This window comes from Phyllobates terribilis, unplaced genomic scaffold (assembly GCF_046119375.1).
Source record: "Phyllobates terribilis strain yellow unplaced genomic scaffold, ASM4611937v1 Scaffold_11__3_contigs__length_659146591, whole genome shotgun sequence".
Lineage (NCBI taxonomy): Eukaryota > Metazoa > Chordata > Amphibia > Anura > Dendrobatidae > Phyllobates > Phyllobates terribilis.
In genome coordinates this window covers 129,167,119-129,191,107 of record NW_027362771.1, presented here as the reverse complement: position 1 = coordinate 129,191,107, position 23,989 = coordinate 129,167,119, and the positions used below count along the sequence as shown (strand labels likewise).

Genomic DNA, 23,989 nt, shown 5'->3' with positions numbered 1-23,989 from the left:
GAAAAGAAAAGAGGTGGAGGAGTAAAAGGAGGGGGAGACACAGATATAGGCATGTCATGCCCTTCTAAAATCCAAAAAGTGAGAAGCCGACACGTTCAGTCCGCTCCTGCCCGTGCCACCTCCGTGTCGCCGGGTTTGTGCCAGAGCCGCGGTGAACCCTGACGGCCAGCCCCCCTCTCCCAATACTGGTGCCTGTCCGCTGGTTGGTCGAGCGAGCCCCCCTGTGGTGGAGGCAGCTCTAAGCTTTTTAATTTAAATTGTCTCTCTAATTTGAATAAATACACTTTAAATCCATTTACAAGGATCTATTGGAGGGCAAGTCTCATGCCAGCAGCCGCGTAATTCCAGCTCCAGTAGCGTCCACTAAAGCTGCTGCAGTTAAAAAACTTTTATAAGGATCGAGCTCGGCTGTCCACCGCAAGGCATCCTACTGCCAGTCCCAGCCCCTATGCCTTGGGGTGCCTCCTGATGCTCTTCACTGAGTATCCCGTGGTCCCGAAGCATTTCCTTTGAAAAAATGAAGTGTCCAAACTACAGGTGGTGTAGCTTGCTTAACAGCCGGGATAATCCGCTGACTAGCAGACACTGCTACTAGGCACAAAGTATTTCCTGGGCTAGATGCAGTTAAAAATTTGTAATTAGATACTCTCGTTGGATGCTGAGAAAGCATTCCATAGAGTCTCCTGGCACGCCATATATGATTCTCTTAAAAAGCTTGGGGTAGGGGTCTAGGGGACCCTTTTATAGCCAAAATCACGGCCCTGTATCGCAATACGTCACCTAGGCTGAAGATAAATGGAACTGTAGCACCCTGAGGGCTCGGTTGCTACAGAGGTATTGCACCTCACCCAGAGGTGTGATATCTCACTCTCAGGTAAGGATGTAGTGTGGATCAGGACCCGACACCTGCATGCATTACACCACATTGCCGTGGGGCAGGGCGACCAATATGCCCCTGAGATGGGCACGACAGTCCCTGTCCCTGGCTGGAGTGGGGGGAGGGAACACTGAGGAAGGGGAACCCTGTAGTGCAGGAGCAGGGAGGAAGCAGTTCCTGGGTGCATTGAGAAGGGAGTATAAAAGGTGGGCACCATCTTAGTTCAGTGCAGAGAAGTCTGAGCAGAAGTGGCAGGGAGCAGGGGCTCTGCATGAGCTCTGCTCCGGAGGCGGGCCTAGTAACAGAGGCCCAGGCCTGGAAGAGGGAGAAGGAAGGAAGAGGAGCGGAGAAGGCTCCAGGAACGAGGAACGAAGGGATCTCAGGGGTGCGGACGGGCGAGTCGCCACCGCACGCCAGAATCCACTTGCGTGGAGGGGTCAGGCCAAAGGGGGAGACCGGTCCCCGAAACTAGTGGAGGCAGGAAACGACCCTCAGCTAGAAACAGGAGGCTGTGACATTTTATGTGGCGCAGCCCCTCGCTACACCCGCTAGGAAGGCACCACATAGGGTCAGGGAAACTGGCGCCAAGTTTACCAAGAGGAGGCCCGAGGCAGCCGGACAGAAGGGTTGGTAAGAAAGGCCAGACAAAGGACACACAAAGGGGGTCCTGTGAAGCACTCCAAAGTTATCTGGGAGTTGTCTGAGCCCCTCACCTGGTGAGCACAGTACGACGTGGGCAGCCGTTACCTGCAGACGTGGTCTGGATAATAAGAACTGTGAGTAAAGGCCCTGGACTGCATCACTGACTCCGTGTCGTTACTGCTGCTGCCCTGCACCATCACCCCCATCCTCCGCATACACTGCCCTGAGGCTATACTCCTCCCGTGGGGAGTTATGCTACGCTCTGCTGCACCCACAACACCAGCCTCAGCGGTCTGCCCTGGAGCGGCGGTTCACTCTGACCGCAATCCACGGGTGGCGTAGTCGGACATTTAAACATCAAAACCACATAAATAGTTCCGCCACTGGTTTGACCGCCCTGAGCCACGGAACCGGGTCGCCGCCACGGAGACTACAACCACCAGCATCCACCAAAAAGGGTCCGGCCCTGGGTGTCCCAAGGCCCAGGGGGCGCGTCAGAACATTTTCATCACCTTTCACAATCACCAATGGGACAAGGCAGGGATGTTCTCTGTCCCCTCTCTTATACATCCTAGTGACGGAGCACCTGCTCTCATCAATTCGCCATAACCCCAATATTAGGTGGATTGAGGTGGGAGGCACCGAGTACAAGTGCTCTCTATTTGCTGATGATGTCCTAGTATATATCACTCAATCACATATATCCATCCATGCTGTTATGGCTGAAATAGATCACTTTGTTACATGGTCAAATTTTAAAATCAATGCAGCGAAGTCTGAGGCCCTCGATGTCTCCCTCCCCAAATCCATATAGGATTCCATCCAGTCCAACTTTCCCTTTGCCTGGCCCTCACAGGGTATCAAATACTTAGGAATTCCTATTCATAGAGACCTCTCCCATCTATGTTATCTTAATTTTGGGCCTTTTATTGAACAACTCCATACAGACCACGGTTGGCAAGTTAGAACTGTAAGATTCACTACGTGAACCACTGGTGTTTTGTGGAAAAGCACATGTACACTGTGTTCCAAATTATTATGCAAAAAGTGTTTAGGAGTGATAAGGGAAGAATTTGTTTGTTTGTCAGTTAAACTCATTGATGGTGATGTGTGTCAGGGCTCTTTATATCACTGTAAGCAATTGCAGACACCTGTGCTAATTAGTTTGGCAGGTGTGTCCAATGAAAGGCAAGACTACTTAAGAAGGCTGTCTCACATTATTAAGCAGCCTACATTTTCTGCCAAAATGGGAAAGAAAAAGGATGTGTCGGCTGCTGAGAAGCAACAAATTGTGGAGTGTTTAGGTCAAGGCATGACTACAATCAACATTGTGCGATGATCAGGATGAAGTGTCTTGGCAATCAAGAAGTATGTAGCTGATTCACAGTACACACGTGTGCGTGCTGATAAGGGCAAATTGAGGACTCTTTCCTACAGGCAATTACGTCAGGTTGAAAGAGCAGCGGCAAAAAAGCCTTGTCATAGCAGCAGACAAGTTTTTGAAGCTGCTTGTGCCTCCAACGTCCCCCGAACAACAAGATGCAGGGTCCTTCAGAGGTTTGCAGCTGTGCATACGCCATCCTGTCGACCTCCTCTATCCACTTCACACAAGCAGAAACGGCTCCAGTGGGCCAAACATTACATGAAGACTGATTTCAAAACTGTTTTGTTCACGGATGAGTGCCATGCAGCGCTCGATGGTCCAGATGGATGGAGTGGAGGATGGCTGGTTGATGGACACCCCACGCAAACACGGCTACAGCGCCAACAAGGAGGAGGTGGAGTAATGTTTTGGGCTGGAATCATGGGGAGAGAGATTGTCGGCCCCTTTAGGATCCCTGAAGGCGCTAAAGATGAACTCCATAATGTATGTGGATTTTCTCAAACAGCACTTCCTGCCATGGTTCAAGAAGAAGAACCGTGTATTTCACAGCAAGATCATTTTTCTGCATGATAATGCACCATCTCATGCTGCACATAAAACATCTGCATCTCTGGCTGATATGGGCATAAAAGGGGACAAACTTATGGTGTGACCCCCATGCTCCCCTGACCTGTACCCCATTCAGAACCTTTGGAGCATCATTAAAAGGAGTGTCTATGATGGCGGGAGGCAGTTCACATCTAAGCAACAGCTCTGGGAGGGTATTCTGTCCTCATGCAAAACAATTGAAGCAGAAACCATCCAAAACCTGACAAATTCAATGGACGAGAGAGTTCAGAAGCTCCTTTCGAACAAGGGGTCCTATGTGAAAATGTAACATCACCTAGAATAAAGTTTTGAGTTGAAAACTGTTTGATTTCAGTTTCTAACAACCTGCTAATGCTTATAATTTCAAAAATGACCATTTTTTTGGTCTTTATTAAAATGAAAAGGTTGATCGAAAAGTTTGGGGGATCTAAGAGTGTGGCAACCCAGTAGTCATGATTACTTCGAATTCTGACAATATGAGGGTCATGCTGCAGGTAGTGCAGCAAGAAGGCACTTATGTGTCTTGCGCATCTCGGAGCCCCAAAATTATTTTCCGGGCTAGATGCAGCTAAAAATTATTATTAATTTTAAATCTGGTGAAGCTTTAGTATAGATGGCCTAATAGGATCAGTGCTGCACACTGCTACAAAGCCCAAATTATTTTCCAGTCAAGATACAGATAAACATGATTAGTAATTTTAAATCTGGTGGAGCTTATTATAGATGGCCTAATAGAATCAGTGCTGCACACTGCTACAAAGCCCAAATTATTTTCCAGCCAAGATACAGATAAACATGATTAGTAATTTGAAAGCTTAAAACGGTTGGTAGGGTGATTTTAACCAATCATCAAGCTTTTACTCTCCCCAGGATGACACAGGGGTAGAAAAGTCGTTTCGGATCCATGATTTGTTCATCTTTATGAACGTGAGTCTGTCTACATTATCAGTGGAGAGCCGCGTGCGCTTATCTGTCAGCACACCACCAGCAGCGCTGAACACACGTTCAGACAGAACGCTGGCTGCGGGGCATGACAAGATCTCCAAGGCGTAAGTGGCTAGCTCCGGCCATTTATCCAGATTGGAAGCCCAAAAAGAGCAAGGGTCCAGTGACACAGTCATGGCTTCAATGTTTACTTGGAGATACTCCTGTACCATCGTCTCTAGGCGTTGACTATGTGTCAGACTTCTTGTCTCCTGTGGCCTTGCAAAGGATGGGCTAAAAAAGTGGTGAAATGATTCCGCAAAATTGATGTTACCAGCAGATACTGTGGTTCTGTTACGGTTTGAGTGCTGAACACTTGACGGTCCCACGGTTGGCAAGTTGGAACTGTGAGATTCACTACGTGCACCACTGGTATTTTGTGGAAAAGCACATGTAAGATTCTGCAACAGTCTCTGCTGATACTCCTGCATGCGTGCATCCCTTTCTATGGCAGGAATAATTTCTGCAAATTTACTTTTGTACCGGGGATCTAACAGTGTGGCAACCCAGTAGTCAGGATTATTTCTAATTCTCACAATTCGAGGGTCATGTTGCAGGTAGTGCAGCAAGAAGGCACTCATGTGTGTTGCGCATCCAGGAGCACCAAGTCCCTGTTGTGTTGGTGGCGAGGTAACAATCATGCTTCCTTCCTCTGTCCTCTCCCCCCAACCTCGCACAACAGAAATGTGATCAAGGTCTCCCTCATCTGATGAGTCTTCCATCAGTTCGTCCTCCACTTCTTCCTGGGCTCCTGCACCTTCCTCACTAGTTTGACTGCTATCATGCGCCCTGGTAAAACCATCTCCCCCACCCTCACATGCCTGCCGCCTTGGTGCTGCCGACCGTCTGGACCTTGCAGATGTTAGCCCTTCCGCATACAACTCCTCCTCCTCTACTTCCTCCACCTCCTCTTGTGCCACCACCTGACTCCGAATTCTGTTTAACATGTGCTCCAGCATGTAAATCACCGGAATAGTCATGCTGATAATGGCATCGTCAGCACTAAACATCTTCGTCGCCATTTCAAAACTGTGCAGAAGGGTGCATAGGTCCCTGATCTGAGACCACTCCTCCAGCGTGATTTGCCCCACCTCTGGATCTCGTTGGCCCAGGCTATACGTCAGAACGTATTGCACCAGGGCTTGTCGGTGCTGCCACAGTCGCTGCAACATGTGCAGAGTTGAATTCCACCGGGTAGGCACATCGCATTTTGGCCGGTGAAGTGGCAGGCCCAACGACTTCTGTAGAGATGTAAGTCGCTGAGCTGCGGGATGCGAACGGCGAAAGTGAGCACACAGCGACCGTGCCCTCTGCAGAAGGCCATCTAGTCTGGGATAGTGGGCTAAAAATTGCTGGACAACCAGGTTCAACACGTGAGCCATACAAGGCACGTGTGTGACATTGCCCCGGCGAAGGGCCGCACCCAGGTTTGCAGCATTGTCGCACACGGCCTTCCCTGGTTTCAGGTCCAGTGGAGACAACCATTCATGAAATTGGTTCTCCAGAGCTGACCACAACTCCTCAGCTGTGTGACTCACATTTCCCAGACATTTCAATGTAAAAACCGCCTGATGACGTTGAGCCCTACTGCCAGCATAGTAAGGAGGTGTGCAGGATCCCTTCTGCGCAGTTAGAAAGCTTGTGGCATGACCAGACAGGCTTTGGGTGCAGGTGGAAGACCGAGAGGAGGTTGAGGAGGCAGAAGCAGTGGAGGAACTTTGACATAAAGAGGATTGACGCACAACTCGTGGGGACGGCAAGACTTGGACAGCAGCCCCTTGTCCTGCTGTCACCATAGTTACCCAGTGCCCAGTCAGCGACATGTAACGCCCCTGTCCATGCCTACTCGTCCAAGTGTCTGTGGTGAAATGCACCCTGTCACACACAGAGTTTCTCAAAGAAGCGGTGATGTTGTGTGCGACATGCTGGTGGAGCGCAGGCACACCTTTCTTTGAGAAGTAGTGCCGACTGGGCATCTGGTACTGGGGCACTGCGACGGACATAAGGTCTCGAAAATCCTCTGTGTCCACCAGGCGGAAAGGCAGCATTTCTGTAGCCAAGAACTTGCAGATGGTGAAATTCAACCTCTTAGCTTTCTCATGGCTAGGAGGAAATGGTCTTTTACTTGTCCACATCTGAGGGACCGAGGGCTGGCTATTGTGCTTAGACGGGGTTGATAAGGGTGTCCCCGGCAAACTGCCGGTCTGTGAGGAAGATGCAGGCGGACATGTTAGGTTGCCTTGATCCAAAGGTGGTGCTATCGATGTCGGACAGCGCTCAACACCAGCTGGTGTTACCACCTCCAAAGAAAATGATGACCTGCCAATCACGCTGGCTGTTGCGGGTAAACAGGTGGCAGGTCTGCGCCCCAAAACAGGTGTGACTGCTGTCCCCCCAGTCACAGAGGATGAAGAGGCCGCGGATGCACAAGATATGGCAGACGGTGGTTGGCCCGGCCGGCTAGGCCGCATTGTAGCACACTGAGCTTCCCACTGCAACTTATGCTTCATGTCCATGTGCCGGTTCATGCATGAAGTACTCAAACTATGTATTTTTTGGCCTCTACTTAGCTTTTGCTGACAAATGTTACAGATAACACGAGTTGGGTCATCTTTATCGATCTGAAAAAATGCCCAGGCTATGCAAGGCTTAGCACCCATGCGACCTGAAGAGCCACCACGACTTGTGGTGAGAGGCAGAGTTGTGTTTGAGGATGCAGTTGTTGACGTGCTTCCAGTACTACGTCTCTGTCCAGGAAGGCGCAACCTGACCTCGTCGTCACTAGCATCTTCCTCCACCTCCTCTGCTGACCTCATCTCTTGGCTGACTGTGGGTTGACAGTAAGTGGGATCTCCAACCTCATCATCATCACCCTGTGCGTTATCACACCCGTCGTCCTCAGAGCCAACCTGTTCCTGCCCTGACAAAAAACTAAAGTTGTCGCTCCAATCAGGTATTTGAGTCTTATCATCGTCTTCCTCATTGTCTCCACCAACAGGAGTTACAGTTTGGGAATGAGGGTCTACATTATGGTCAGAACCTTCTGCGTCTGGTCCTGGATCCGACTCATAAAGATTCTGGGCATCAGTGCAGATCATTTCCTCGTCTGGATTCACAGAAGCGCTGGAGTCGACCTCTGATTCCCAGGCTATAGTATGAGTAAACAGCTCTGCAGACTCAACCATCTGTTCTACCTCATACTCAGACGGGCAGCTGGAGATTTGGGAGCTGTGAGGAAGCAAGTGCGATTGGGGTGACACCTTTGAGGACTGGAGTATTTGTGATGTTGAAGTTGATGTGGAGGAGAGCCCACTTAAAGGAGCACTTGATATCCGTTGAAGCACCTGCTGTTTTTGTGCCTCATCTGGAATTTGTAGCGATTGGCGTGGCCGTAAGAAAGGGATCTTATCACATTGTCCGCTAAAAGAAGTAGACATTTTAGTTTGGCTGGAAGATGGTCTTTCTTCTGCAGATGTTACTGTTGCTTTAACACCTACCCCACGGACACAACCTTTTTTCCCCTTCCCAACACGCCTATTCCCCTTTCCACCAGCAGCAGGCCTTTTTCCACTCATTTTGGTGGTTAACTAATTAACAACTCTGGAGTTGTTTGCACAAAAAAACAATGGATGGGAACCGAGCAGAGCTGAGTGGCCAAACTGTGGTATTAGGCCAAAACTATTGGCTGGGTTAGATGCAGAAAAAAATTATATTCAATTTGCAACCTGATGGAAGTCAGTATAGATGGACTAATAGAGAAAGTCCCACACACTGCTAGAAGGCCAAATATTTTTTCAGAGCTAGATGCAGAAAAAAATATATTTAGTTTGCAACCTGATGGAGGTCTGTATAGATGGATTAATAGAACAAGTCCCACACACAGCTAGAAACCCAATATTTTTTCAGAGGTAGATGCAGAAAAAAATATATTCAGTTTGCAACCTGATGGAGGTCTGTATAGATGGATTAATAGCACAAGTCCCACACACAGCTAGAAGCCCAATATTTTTTCAGAGGTAGATGCAGAAAAAAATATATTCAGTTTGCAACCTGATGGAGGTCTGTATAGATGGATTAATAGAACAAGTCCCACACACAGCTAGAAGCCCAATATTTTTTCAGAGGTAGATGCAGAAAAAAATATATTTAGTTTGCAACCTGATGGAGGTCTGTATAGATGGACTAATACAACAAGTCCCACACACAGCTAGAAGCCCAATATTTTTTCAGAGCTAGATGCGAAAAAAATTATATTCAATTTGCAACCTGATGGAGGTCAGTATAGATGGACTAATAGAATGATGCTATGCCCAAAAGATTTTACTTCACTAGGTGCAGTAAAAAAATTGGTATTCTATACACAGGTGGTATATCTTGCAACACAGATAGGCTACTCCACTGACTAACACACTCTGCAATAGGCCAAAAAGGATTAGCTTTGCTAGATTCAGCCAAATGCTGTGAAAAAAACTTGCACAGCACTGGCACAGACCTGCCTGGCAAAAACTGATAGGAACTGATGTAACCTAGTCCTGAAAAGGACTCCAATTACAATTAGTCTTTACTCCCACAATCTATCTATTTAAGAGCACAGACCTGCCTGATAAAAGTCGTAGGAAATGCTGTAACCTAGTCCTTAAAAGGACTGCAATCACAACTATTCCCTACTCTCAAGCTATCTGTAGATTTGTGCGAAAATTGGCTTGAAATTAACAAGGTATAGCGCACACAGCAACAGCGGTGCCGTCTAACACGCAGCTGCAGCAGTGAGAAAATGGTGGCGACGGGGAAAATGGCTTGGTCTTATAGGGCAAGGACATGTGACATACACTGCCAATGACACATGCCCTTGCTTGTGTGAAAAAAAGCACTTCGCTCCGTGTGTGCGCTGCTGATAGGCTGACAGATTGCACCTCCCCACTGTAAATGCGGGAAAGAGGAAAAAAAATGGAGATCTTCATTGTTCCTGCAGAGATCCATCCCCTGCCCCTCCCCCCACCCCGCTGTACACTCAAACTGCGTATTAACATTAATTTTCATCATTACTGAGAAAAAATCCAGTTATGATTTTGGTGCACGAACAGTTATCGAACATAACCTCGAACAGCCGAATTTTTCTCAAATTGTTCGTGTTCGCCGAACGGCTCGAACACCGCCCAAAACAGCTCAAATTTGAGATTGGCGAACAGTTCGAGTAGAACAACGCTCATCTCTACTAATGTCCCGTCCCAGGGGCAGCAATCAGAAGTGCTACATGGATAACAACAACAACCACTTTATATTTGCTAAGATATTTAAAGACAGGGATAGGGGAGCAAACTAAACCTTCGTCTATGGTGAAAAAAAGCCTCGTTCTGAAGCTGACACTCCTTACCACCATTGCTTTGTGGCATTCCTCTTAAAGGGGTTTCCCACAAACAAAGGTTTATTTTATTAAATAGATTGTTGAATAATAATAACTTCCATAATTGGATGTTTAAATAAAATGTTCCTGTGCTGAGATAATCTTATAAATGTGCCCCTGCTGTGTACTGTGTAATGGCTGTGTCTGACCGTTTATGGAACATAGTCTGATCATACCACAGCTCCTGGGCAGGGGAGGAAGCAAAAGACAATACAGACATTATAGCAGGGGATCACAGCTGATTCCTTCTTTGAAGTAAAACAATGTTTAAGAACAGACAGTGAAATGTTTTACCTCACAAAAAGAATCAGCTGTGATCCCCTGCTGTAATATCTGTATACTCTGTTTTGCTTCCCCCCCTGCCCAGGAGATGTGGTATGATCAGACCATGTTCCTGCACGGTAAGACACAGCCATTACACAGTACACAGCAGGGGCACATTTATAAGATTATCTCAGCACAGGAACATTTTATTTAAACACATCCAATTGTGGAAATTATTATTATTCCAAGATCTATTGATTAAAATAAACTTTCATTCGTGGGAAAACCTCTTTAAATTTCAGTTAGGATTGAAAATGTCAAAACTGTTAGGTTAATTTAAAAAAAAAACAACCATTTTGTCTGGTCACACAACCCAATTAGTGACTACAGAGACTACAGGCCGCCAAACAATCAAAAACGGCCAAGCACTGAAGTACTGTACGCTACTAAACAGTTGTATACATTGTATAATAAATGGAAGTAATTATTTGTTAGAAACTAAGAGAATAGACAGCTACATAAACAATGGCACTGTATAACTTACAACAGTAATCTTGAGTCCTCCATCTAATGCATATATTATGTTTACTGCACAGGGCTACATATGCAGAAAGAGCATCACATTCATAGTTTAAAAAGTATGTACTGTTGATCCACATCTTCTCACAGAAATCTTGTGGGGAAACCTACAAATTAGATCATATGTAAACTGAACTTTATCAATCAAAGTTACTCTCCAGATTATTTTTAAAAAACACATAAAGCTCAGACTTGTAAAAAAAGGCAATAAAGCACATTTCATAAAGAAAAAAGTATGTTATAAACTGCATAAATTTCTTGTTCTGATGCTTATGTTGGCATATATACTGTATATACATTATATATATATATTATATACTGTATATTGAGATATATATATATATATATATATATATATATTTATTTAATATAGCTGGGAAAACCATAACAATACCTGTATTATCATATTAATGGCATATAATAAAAATACGATCTACTCTTATAACATGAAATAGAAGAGACATCTATATACAGTTAGGTCCATATATATTTGGACAGAGACAACATTTTTCTAATTTTGGTTCTAGACATTACCACAATGAATTTTAAACAAAACAATTCAGATGCAGCTGAAGTTCAGACTTTCAGCTTTCAATTGAGGGTACCCACATTAAAATTGGATGAAGGGTTTAGGAGTTTCAGCTCCATAACATGTGCCACCCTGTTTTTAAAGGGACCAAAAGTAATTGGACAGATTAAATAATTGTAAATAAAATGTTCATTTCTAGTACTTGGTTGAAAACCCTTTATTGGCAATGACTGCCTGAAGTCTTGAACTCATGGACATCACCAGACGCTGTGTTTCCTCTTTTTTGATGCTTTGCCAGACCTTCACTGTGGTGGTTTTCAGTTGCTGTTTGTTTGTGGGCCTTTCTGTCTGAAGTTTAGTCTTTAACAAGAGAAATGCACGCTCAATTGGGTTGAGGTCAGGTGACTGACTTGGCCATTCAGGAATATTCCATTTCTTTGCTTTAATAAACTCCTGGGTTGCTTTGGCTTTATGTTTTGGGTCATTGTCCATCTGTATTATGAAATGACGACCAATCAGTTTTGCTGCATTTGGCTGGATCTGAGCACGCAGTATGGCTCTGAATACATCAGAATTCATTCGGCCGCTTCTGTCCTGTGTCACATCATCAATAAACACTAGTGACCCAGTGCCACTGGCAGCCATGCATGCCCAAGCCATCACACTGCCTCCGCCGTGTTTTACAGATGATGCGGTATGCTTTGGATCATGAGCTGTACCACGCCTTCACCATACTTTTCTCTTTCCATCATTCTGGTACAGGTTGATCTTGGTTTCATCTGTCCAAAGAATGTTCTTCCAGAACTGTGCTGGCTTTTTTAAATGTTTTTTAGCAAAGTCCAGTCTAGCCTTTTTATTCTTGATGCTTATGAGTGGCTTGCACCGTGCAGTGAACCCTCTGTATTTACTTTCAAGCAGTCTTCTCTTTATGGTACATTTGGATATTGATACGCCTACCTCCTGGAGAGTGTTGTTCACTTGGTTGGTTGTTGTGAAGGGGTTTCTCTTCACCATGGAGATTATTCTGCGATCATCCACCACTGTTGGTTCCGTGGGCGCCCAGGTCTTTTTGCATTGATGAGTTCACCAGTGCTTTCTTTCTTTCTCAGGATGTACCAAACTGTAGATTTTGCCACTCCTAATATTGTAGCAATTTCTCAGATGGTTTTTTTCTGTTTTTGCAGCTTAAGGATGGCTTGTTTCACATGCATGGAGAGCTCCTTTGACCGCATGTTTACTTCACAGCAAAACCTTCCAAATGCAAGCACCACACCTCAAATCAACTCCAGGCCTTTTATCTGCTTACCTGAGAATGACAAAACGAAGGGATTGCCCACACCTGTCCATGAAATAGCCTTGGAGTCAATTGTCCAATTACTTTTGGTCCCTTTAAAAACAGGGTGGAACATGTTAAGGAGCTGAAACTCCTAAACCCTTAATCCAATTTTAATGTGGATACCCTCAAATGAAAGCTGAAAGTCTGATCTTCAACTGCATCTGAATTGTTTTGTTTAAAATTCATTGTGGTAATGTCTAGAACCAAAATTAGAAAAATGTTGTCTCTGTCCAAATATATATGGACCTAACTGTATGTACAGTACAGACCAAAAGTTTGGACACACCTTCTCATTTAAAGATTTTTCTGCATTTTCATAACTATGAAAATTGTACATTCACACTGAAGGCATCAAAACTATGAATTAACGCATGCGGAATTATATACTTAACAAAAGAGTGTGAAACAACTGAAAATATGTTTTATATTCTAGGTTCTTCAAAGTAGCCACCTTTTGCTTTGATGACTGCTCTTGGCATTCTCTTGATGAGCTTCAAGAGGTAGTCACCGGAAATGGTCTTCCAACAATCTTGAAGGAGTTCCCAGAGATGCTTAGCACTTGTTGGCTCTTTTGCCTTCACTTTGCGGTCCAGCTCACCCCAAACCATCTCGATTGGGTTCAGGTCTTGTGACTGTGGAGGCCAGGTCATCTGGCGTAGCACCCCATCACTTCCCCTCTTTGTCAAATAGCCCTTACACAGCCTGGAGGTGTGTTTGGGGTCACTGTCCTGTTGAAAAATAAATAATGGCCCCTAATAAACGCAAACCGGATGGAATAGCCTGCCGCTGCAAGATGCTGTGGTAGCCATGCTGGTTCAGTATGCCTTCAATTTTGAATAAATCTCCAACAGAGTCACCAGCAAAGCACCCCAACACCATCACACCTCCTCTCCATGCTTCACGGTGGGAACCAGGCATGTAGAGTCCATCCATTCACCTTTTCTACGTGGCACAAAGACACGGTGGTTAGAACCAAAGATCTCAAATTTTGACTCATCAGACCAAAGCACAGATTTCCACTGGTCTAATGTCCATTCCTTGTGATCTTTAGCCCAAACAAGTCTCTTCTGCTTGTTGCCTGTCCTTAGCAGTGGTTTCCTAGCAACTATTTTACCATGAAGGCCTGCTGCACAAAGTCTCCTCTTAACAGTTGTTGTAGAGATGTGTCTGCTTCTAGAACTCTGTGTGGCATTTACCTGGTCTCTAATCTGAGCTGCTGTTAACCTGCGATTTCTGAGGCTGATGACTTGGATAAACTTATCCTCAGAAGCAGAGGTGACTCTTGGTCTTCCTTTCCTGGGGCGGTCCTCATGTGAGCCAGTTTCTTTGTAGCGCTTGATGGTTTTTGCAACTGTACTTGGGGACACTTTCAAAGTTTTCCCAATTTTTTCGGACTGACTGACCTTCAATTGTTAAAGCAATGATGGCCACTCGTTTTTCTTTACTTATCTGCTTTTTTCTTTCCATAATACAAATTCTAACAGTCTATTCAGTAGGACTATCAGCTGTGTATCCACCAGACTTCTGCACAACACAACTGATGGTCCCAACCCCATTTATAAGGCAAGAAATCCCACTTATTAAACCTGAGAGGGCACACCTGTGAAGTGAAAACCATTTCCGGTGACTACCTCTTGAAGCTCATCAAGAGAATGCCAAGAGTGTGCAAAGCAGTCATCAAAGCAAAAGGTGGCTACTTTGAAGAACCTAGAATATAAGAGATATTTTCAGTTGTTTCACACTTTTTTGTTAAGTATATAATTTCACATGTGTTAATTCATAGTTTTGTTGCCTTCAGTATGAATGCACAATTTTCATAGTCATGAAAATATAGAAAAATCTTTAAATGAGAAGGTGTGTCCAAACTTTTGGTCTGTACTGTATATATATATATATATATATATATATATATATATATATATATATATATAGAAATAGAAATAGATATCTACATTTACATCTATGTGTATGCATTGCACACATCTATATACATAAGTATATTTACACTGTGTGCCGAACTGTTAGGCAAATGAGTATTTTGATCACATGATACTTTTTATACATATTGTCCTACTCCAAGCTGCATAGGCTTGAGAGCCAACTACCAATTAAGTAAATCTGGGGATTTGCATCTCTGTAATGAGGAGGGGTGTTGACTAATGACATCAACACCCTATATAAGGTGTGCTTAATTATTAGGCAACTTCCTTTCCTTTGGTAAAATGGGTCAGAAGAGAGATTTGACGGGCTCTGAAAAGTCCAAAATTGTGAGATGTCTTGCAGAGGGATGCAGCAGTCTTGAAATTTCCAAACTTTTGAAGCGTGAGCACCGAACAATCAAGCATTTCATGGCAAATAGCCAACAGGGTCGCAAGAAGCATGTTGGCCAAAATAGGCGCAAAATAACTGCCCACGAATTGAGGAAAATCAAGCGTGAAGCTACCAAGATGCCATTCGCCACCAGCTTTGCCATATTTCAAAGCTGCAACGTTACTGAAGTATCAAAAAGCACAAGGTGTGCGATACTCAGGGACATGGCCAAGGTAAGGAAGGCTGAAAAACGACCACCTTTGAACAAGAAACATAAGATAAAACGTCAAGAATGGGCCAAGAAATATCTTAAGACTGATTTTTCAAAGGTTTTATGGACTGATGAAATGAGAGTGACTCTTGATGGGCCAGATGAATGGGCCAGAGGCTGGATCAGTAAAGGGCAGAGAGCTCCACTCCGACTCAGACGCCAGCAAGGTGGAGGTGGGGTACTGGTATGTGCTGGTATCATCAAAGATGAACTTATGGGACCTTTCGGGTTGAGGATGGAGTGAAGCTCAACTCCCAGACCTACTGCCAGTTTCTGAAAGACAACTTCTTCAAGCAGTGGTACAGGAAGAAGTCGGTATCGTTCAAGAAAAACATGATTTTCATGTAGGACAATGCTGTATCACATGCATCCAACTACTACGCAGCGTGGCTGGCCAGTGAAGGTCTAAAAGAAGAAAAAATAATGACATGGCCCCCTTGTTCGCCTGATCTGAACCCCATAGAGAACCTGTGGTCCATCATAAAATGTGAGATCTACAGGGAGGGAAAACAGTACACCTCTCGGAACAGTGTCTGGGATGCTGTGATGGCTGCTACACGCAATGTTGATCGAAAACAGATCAAGCAACTGACAGAATCTATGGATGGAAGGCTGTTGAGTGTTATCATAAAGAAAGGTGGCTATATTGATCACTAATTTTTTTGGTTTTTGTTTTTGCATGTCAGAAATGTTTATCTCTAAACTTTGTGCACTGATGTTGGTTTACCTGGTGAAAATAAACAAGTGAGATGGGATTATATTTGGTTTTTATTAAGTTGCCTAATAATTCGGCACAGTAATAGTTACCTGCACAAACAGATATCCTCCTAAGATAGCCAAATCTAAAAAAACCCACTCCAACTTCCAAAAATATTAAGCTTGGATATTTATGAGTCTTTTGGGTTGATTGAGAACATAGATGTTGATCAATAATAAAAATAATCCTCTAAAATACAACTTGCCTAATAATTCTGCACACAGTGTATATAGAGGTGTGTATATTCAGTAAGTGAAATAAATATTGAACGCATCACCAATATTCTAAGTAAATATATTTCTAAAGGTGCTGTTGACATGAAATTCTTACCAGATGTCTGTAACAACCCATCCAATCCACAAGGCAAAGAAATCAAACCACAGTTATCCATAAATTATGTGGAATAATGAGAAATGAGCTGAAACTCCTAAACCCTTCATCCAATTTTAATGTGGATACCCTCAAATGAAAGCTGAAAGTCTGAACTTCAACTGCATCTGAATTGTTTTGTTTAAAATTCATTGTGGTAATGTCTAGAACCAAAATTAGAAAAATGTTGTCTCTGTCCAAATATATATGGACCTAACTGTATCTACCGTATCTATCTATCTATCTATCTATCTATCTATCTATCTATCTATCTATCTATCTATATATCCCATAGGCTAAAAAATCATCTTAAAATCACAGAAGACTGTTGGTGTGTTGCCTCATTTTTTGGTTTTATATTGAGGTTTGGTAATTGCCTAGAGGCTGGGCACCATAACAAGTAAGGATTGGCTTGTGCTGCTTTAAAATGTCCCTTTCATCTATCTATTTATCTACATCCAAGAAATGAAGACAGCACTCCTTTTGGCAAAAATGGATGCTGATTTAATGGCCCATAAGGGATGATGTATCTAAAGGATTGGTATATGCCTGAAGACTTGGCATCCGCATTTCTTAGTTTTTTGCTTGCTAGAGCTGCTTTATTTTTTCTTTTATCTATGTACCTATTTATATTTCTATATGTAGATCAATATATAGAGAAAGATGCCCCTTCTATATCATGTTATAGGAGTGGATCATATTTTATTTTATCCAAAGAACTGGTAATTTTAGTCATGGCCACTGGTGGGGATCAGGCCATGAATGTGTTGTTGCATTTCATTCTAGTTAATGAATAATGAGATCACATACCTTCCTATGACAGGGGGCAAATACTTTTCTATTGAGTAGTTCCATGCAGTAAGTGCAATTATCTTCTGTGCAGTTTCTCACTGGACGTCTTGTGGTAACATCAACAGATTTCTCGATTTCCCAGCTTTTAATAAATGCTTCTATATCTTCTTTGTTTGTTATTATTGTTCTGTTTTGCATCTTTAAATCATCATTGGGATCACCATTGCATATTCCTAGAACAGGCATGAAAGATAATAATGAAAAGACTTCTTAACAGTCTGCACAAGTTCTTCACTGGTCATAGTGTAAGACATCTTAACCGTTACAGAGCACCAAGGAGACTCCTGAAGTAAAATTATTGTAATTTACTCTAGGATAATAATTGTAAAAACGAGAAAGCTTTGTGTGCTCCGCAGATCTTCACACATGTCTGGATTCTTTTTCTCTCATCCATATAATGTACCTGCATTAAAGGGGTTGTCTACTTTTTCATTATTGTAACAGATTGGTTGGGTACATGCTATTGTGGCACTTATATAACTGTTAAAGTTTCTCCTTCTGCACTTGTTCTGTACAGTTCTCCTTTCGACAGAATGACTGCTAATGGAGGAGCATGTGACCACACCTGTCCATTATCGCATTTAGCTCGACAAAGCTCCCCATTGATTTAATCTTGTTTTTGACTATGTTCCTCAGTTTTTAGCACAGGATCTGATGCTACAATTTACAATCACTGGCTTGCTAGCTTGGCACCATTTTCCAAGTTACCGTTGATCTATATAATTCAACAATTAAGTATTATTTTTCAATTATATTTTGAAACCAAATTGGCAAATGTCTGTGCAGAATTTAATATCTACATATCATATCTTTAGCTTGGGATTTAATTGTAAATTCTGTGACCTGAATTTCTACAGGTATCAAGTCAAATGCAGTATGACATGTCAGATATTAGATTGTATTGCACAATTTCTCTATTATAACTCTATAACTAGGGATGACGAGGACACATGCTTTATAAAGCTTCTTCACATCCTGTAAAAGCTATATGATGGTACTTTGCTACTAAAATACATTTATAATAGCAAGTTAATTATTTGCTTTTATCACATTTTCTACAAGCATAAATGGAACTGAAAATTGGCCAGAATCTGTCGCACAATTTTCTTGTATACTGCATAGATTTCTTGTTCTGTTGCATCCTACTTATGTTGGCTTATGGGTTTTGTGCAGTCTTTATGTAATGACTTTTATCTGTATGAGCATCCATACTTCCGTCCAGGTAGTGCTTACCACAAAGGCCTTCAGTCTTGGTGGATTGGTTGGAATGAAGACCATACTGTAAATCTATAATGCCGGTGACGTGAGTCCATTTAATGCTGATACCTGCTGGTGTGTTAATGACATACATAGCTCCAGTGTCTTGGATACATAGACCTTGCTTTGAAAAAGGTAAGGGTTGAAGTATTGAATTCACTTCTACCTGAAACAACAGAAGTGTAAACATAAAAATATCAATCCTGAAAGAAAAGGGTGAATTTCAAGTACCCTGGAATGTTTTTCCTTCTCTATCCTTTTCCTCATTCACATTGAATTAATTGAATTCATATAAATCTTATAATGTGAGTATGAGATTTGCCACCTTTATATGTCTGTAAGTAATAAGGTTTCAAGTTTTCTATTTGCTAATAAAGAATGCAAGGATGCGCTGCAATGCTACTCATATATATATATAAAAATGTTAGACAAGTGGTCCTACCTGTCACCCGAAATAGCTGTACAGGAAAAAGTGATGAGCCTTCCAAACTCTGCAGTGAATGCTCCAAACAGCGGGGGAGTGCAACACAATGCTTGACACGGCCTGTCAGTGCACTATCCACCTGGATAGCTGCTCAGGACTGTGATCGTGCAGACGATACTGCTGTGGATAGGAATGGCATTCAAGGTGCTGGCAGGAGATCTGGATCTATGGCTGCTGGATGATTTGTGGATGTCCAGGGCCGATGAAGCTGGATCTACTGTGTGCCAGTCAGGCTGATGTGGCGGATGTGTGCACTATGAATCAGTGTGACGTCACAAAGGCCATGGGCTTGCTCTGAAAGGTGGTTCACCCAGCGCTATTACAGGAATATTGTAGCTTCTCCATTCTGGACTCCATGCTAACTGCCTGGTCTCTACCGCTACACCAGCCTGACCGGCACACAGCATGAATCTGAACTGTACCGCCACATCAGCCTGACCGGCACACAGTAGTTCTTGCTTCATCAGCCCTGGACATCCACAAATCATCCAGCAGCCATAGATCCAGATCTCCTGCCAGCACCTTGAATGCCATTCCTATCCACAGCAGTATCGTCTGCACGATCACAGTCCTGAGCAGCTATCCAGGTGGATAGTGCACTGACAGGCCGTGTCAAGCATTGTGTTGCACTCCCCCGCTGTTTGGAGCATTCACTGCAGAGTTTGGAAGGCTCATCACTTTTTCCTGTACAGCTATTTCGGGTGACAGGTAGGACCACTTGTCTAACATTTTTATATATGTATATATGACGCGCCCCCTGGGCCTGTGTTGTGCAGGGAATACCCGGAGCCGGATCGCTGGGGGTTGTAGTCTCCGTGGCGCTGACCCGGTCCGTGCCCAGGGTGGTCAATTCAGTGTCAGTCTTAGTATTATGATAATTATCCGACTACGCCACCCGTGGATTGCGGTCAATGGGGACCGCCGCTGCAAGGCAGAAAGCTGAGGCCAGTGTTATGTGTGCAGCTAAGAATGGGATGACTCCCCACGGGAGGAGTACAGCCTCAGGGCAGTTAGCGTGGATGATGGGAGTGATGGTGGAGATAGTCCCAATACCAACAGTGCCGGAGGAGCAAGAAGTCACAGACAACGTGTTGTAATCCAATGTCCTTTACTCACAGTTTGTGTTCTCCAGGTCACTCTTGCGAAGCAGTGACCACCCAAGCCGTGCTGCGTCCACCAGGCAGGGGACTCGGTCAACTCCCAGGTCTTTCTGGAGTATGTCTCAAAGCTCCCTTCCGTCCTTCCTCCGGCTCGTGCCCCACCAGTGACCAAGCTTATGTACAGCTCCCGCGGGCCTTCTCTTGGGAGGGCTACGTGCCCACGTCCCTGACCCTATATGGTATGCCTTCCTAGCAAGGTGTAGCGAGGGGTCGCACCAAGGGCTGGTCACGACCTCCGGTTCTTGGCTGAAGATGATTCGCTTCCACCAATTTGGGATCCAGTACCCTGTTCTGCCAACCCATCACCATGAGCCCAGGGGCTCCTTCCTATGCTCAGGAACCAACCCCTATCTGCCCCTACAGCACTGGGTATTCCACCCCCCCCCACACTCCAGCCAGGGACAGATGCTGTCGTGCCTGCACTTCTGTCTAGTGGGAGCACCGTTGAGCTGTCCCTCAGAAATGGGGTGTGTGTGCTGTATGCAGCCTACTGAGCCTTGATCCATACTCCATCCTTACCCGGGAGTGGGATATCACACCTCTGGATGACGTGCAATACCTCTGTAGCGACCAAGTCCTCGGGGCGCTACATATATATATATATGAGTAGCATTGCAGTGCATCCTTGCATTCTTTATTAGCATTTTGTTTCTTAGCACTTCGGCACATAGTGCTTTAAGCCCCCGTCTCACATAGCGAGATCGCTGCTGTGTCACGGTTTTGGTGACGCAACAGCGACCTCACCAGCGATGTCGCTATGTGTGACACTTTGAAACGATCAAGCCCCTGCTGTGAGGTCGCTGATCGCTGCTAAGTGTCCTGGACCATTTTTTGGTCGTTGCCCTCCCGCTGGTCAGCACACATCGCTGTGTGTGACCAGCGGGAGCAGCGATCAGGCTGGTAACCATGATAAACATCGGGTTACTAGGGGCACACGCGCACCTAGTAACCCGATGTTTATCATGGTTACGAGCCTGCTAAAGTGAGCGGTAACCTCCCGCTCACTGTAGCAGAGTGGTAACCATGATAAACATCGGGTTACTAGGTGCGCGTGTGCCCCTAGTAACCCAATGTTTACCATGGTTACCAGCCTGCTCCTGCTTCAGCAGGCTCGTAACCAGGAGCAGGACATCGTGGAAAGATTCTTTCCACGATGTCGCTGCTCCCCTGATCGCTGGTGAGCCTGCCTGTTTGACAGCTCACCAGCGACCACATAGCGATGCAGCAACGATCCCTGACAGTTCGTATCGTTGTCGGGATCATTGCAGCGTCGCTAAGTGTGATGGGGCCTTTAGGATTGCAGCTCTTTAGCTAACTCATTAGCACATTCCTTAAGGCAGCAGCACTATTGCATTTCAATTACATATATGTTTTCTATTTGACTTCAACCCAGTGGTGTAACTTTAACCTTTTTGTCCACAATGCAATATTTCCAATAGGGTCCCTAACTATCAACTATCATGAGTCTTTAATAGTATTTGCAGGTCAAAGAGACCTTTTAGGCCCAATTAAGCTCCAGTGTGACTGAAACCCTTGTAGCCACTATAGTTACCCCTCGCCTTAACCAACAGTCTACAAAACTTGGAGACATAATAGGAGTCTTAGAAGTCCATAAGGCTTGTACTGTACCTCTGGATATATCTGATAGCAATTTCCCCTAGAAAGGAGCCATACAGCCTCCATCCACTGTACTACACTGTACCACACTGCTCTTTGTGTCTGTGAACCCTTAAACAATCAATTTAAGATTTATATAGGTTTCTAGGACGTCTTAGATATCATTAATAGATAATTAGATACATAGATTTTGTTTTAAATGATTCTCACCCTCCTGTCCAAACGATTTATAAGCACTTGAAAATTTGCTGTTGTCACATTCAGCTTCTTAAAACATAATCCTGAAGTACCTCCAGCTGCAACCTGTAAATACATTACAAAAAGTTATTATATAGTTATTGCTATGAACACAGATAGATATTTGCAATTTTCTTTGATCATTTGGCATTTTATCTTTTATCTTTTACTGCTTGCATGCATTCCAATACACTGCATGTGAGGAAAGAGAAGGGCTCAAAGCTGGGGTGACAGGTTTATCTGTCAAAATCAAGCAACCAACAGAACAGAATTGAGCTGCTTTCAGTGTAAGAGAAAATATGAAAGCTGGAGAAGACAAACACTACAATTCATACCAATTGTAAATGTTTTACTTCATAAAAGACAAACAATCTAAAAAATACATATATACAAAAGGTTCTATAAACTATAAAATGTCTCTGTGAAGAACCACATCTCGCAGCCTCGCCTGACGTCACTAATACATCTGGTGTCCCCACTTTCATCAACATGATATTCCTCACCCCCTGGGGATACGTAATGTCAGCTTAGCATAGTTTTACACAGACACCCCCTGTCCACACAGGCACAGAGAGGCACGGGGAGTGAGAGAGGGTTGCCACTGCGACCTCCAGCGTGGCACAACACTCGCTCACAACCCTGACAAGCTGAGAGACCTCTTTCACTAGCATCAGTGAAGCAGAGCCTTGCCAGCCCGGTAGGACTGCCATCAGTTCATCGCTAGATATAAGCATGGCCCGTTCACAGGACTATATGGGGCCAGAAACCAGCCCCGGTAGCATGTGACGTTTTAACCAAGAACAAGGAAGTGTGGATTCATGGATCGAGATAAAAGAGCAGCTCAAGGTTAAATTTTACATTTAATCACCTTAAGTGCACACTAGACAAAACACTTATATGCACAATGGATATACTGTATATATATTATGGTCAGATATGCAAATACATGTAGTAGTACATTAAGTATAAGCAGATGATACAAAGTCAGTTACCAGTTGAATTGTGGGCCTTGGTGCTGCGCAGCCACATGGGAGGTGTGGGGTGCCAGTGGTTTCCAGTTTCTTCCAACATGATCTGATGGCATGACCTCCCTTAGAAGAGAACCCTGGGCTACAGTCTCACACAAGCAATTAACCCCTTGGTCGATCACTCCATTTCCCACCCCCGGGATGGTCCTAGTTTCCCTCACCTTAGGTCTGGTAGCTGAAACTCCAAAACCTATGATGGATCATAACTTCTCAATGGAAGGTCATAGGGAGGCGGTTTAGGTGCCATAGGACCTGGCCGGCCCCCTGTTACGCTTGGAGACCAAACATGGCTTTGCTACCTGGCTTCTACTAGCCGTTCTACGTATTTCCCCACCCCAGAGTACTAGAACAGGTCAAGACCCCAGCGGGCGTTCATCCTGTTCCCGAGATGTTGAAAATGTAACCGGTATACGGCTAGGATGTATGATAACTCCATAACTATTTATGGAATTATAGCTCCCGTCTGTTTGGGTGGGGTTCTTTGAAGCAGTTAAGCAGCTTGAGCTACCAGGAGGGGTTTGTCCTGCCAGAAAGGCCTTGGTCCCAGCTATGCTGCTAGAGGTGTGAATTATTCCACCTGCTAAGCCAGTTGTCTATTTTTAAGGGCGTTTATAATCTCAGACCGAATATGATACAGTCAATTGGCATGAAATTATATCCCCCATATTATTCACAGTCCCTCATCTGAAGCTTATGAAAGTCATGAAAGGAGACTTTTCCTTAAGACCCCCTGTGTCACCATACTAGTGTCTGTAAAGTATGACTTATCAAAAACTTGTACAACTTATGCGAATAGGCAATAGCATTATTGTCTTGCAATACTGAGGTTTTGAGTTTGTTTCTTCTGGATTTTCTCGTGTCTTACAACACTCCAAAACATATCCAAGGGGTTACTTGGCTTTGTAATAAATTGGCCATAATATATGTGAGGGAAAAAGGGATAATAGTGAGTGACCCCATTAGGAACAAGGACTTATTGTATGTGAGTAATGATAATCTCTGTATAAGTAAGAGCTGACAAAACTTTGACAAACAGACTAAACAAGAGGGAAAAGTGTTA

General features: G+C 44.1%; 1 protein-coding gene across 1 annotated transcript in view; it reads right to left on the bottom strand.

The window, feature by feature from the left end:
- OTOGL (otogelin like) overlaps positions 1–23,989 on the bottom strand; it is a 346,660-nt gene that overhangs the window by 98,468 nt on the left and 224,203 nt on the right. Inside the window, exons 40-43 of the mRNA XM_073651595.1 lie at positions 21,875–21,967; positions 18,380–18,569; positions 17,105–17,319; positions 10,688–10,829 (exon numbers count right to left, since the gene is read on the bottom strand). Of these exons, the coding sequence (XP_073507696.1) occupies positions 10,688–10,829; positions 17,105–17,319; positions 18,380–18,569; positions 21,875–21,967 (640 nt within the window). The remainder of the gene's footprint in view (positions 1–10,687; positions 10,830–17,104; positions 17,320–18,379; positions 18,570–21,874; positions 21,968–23,989) is intronic.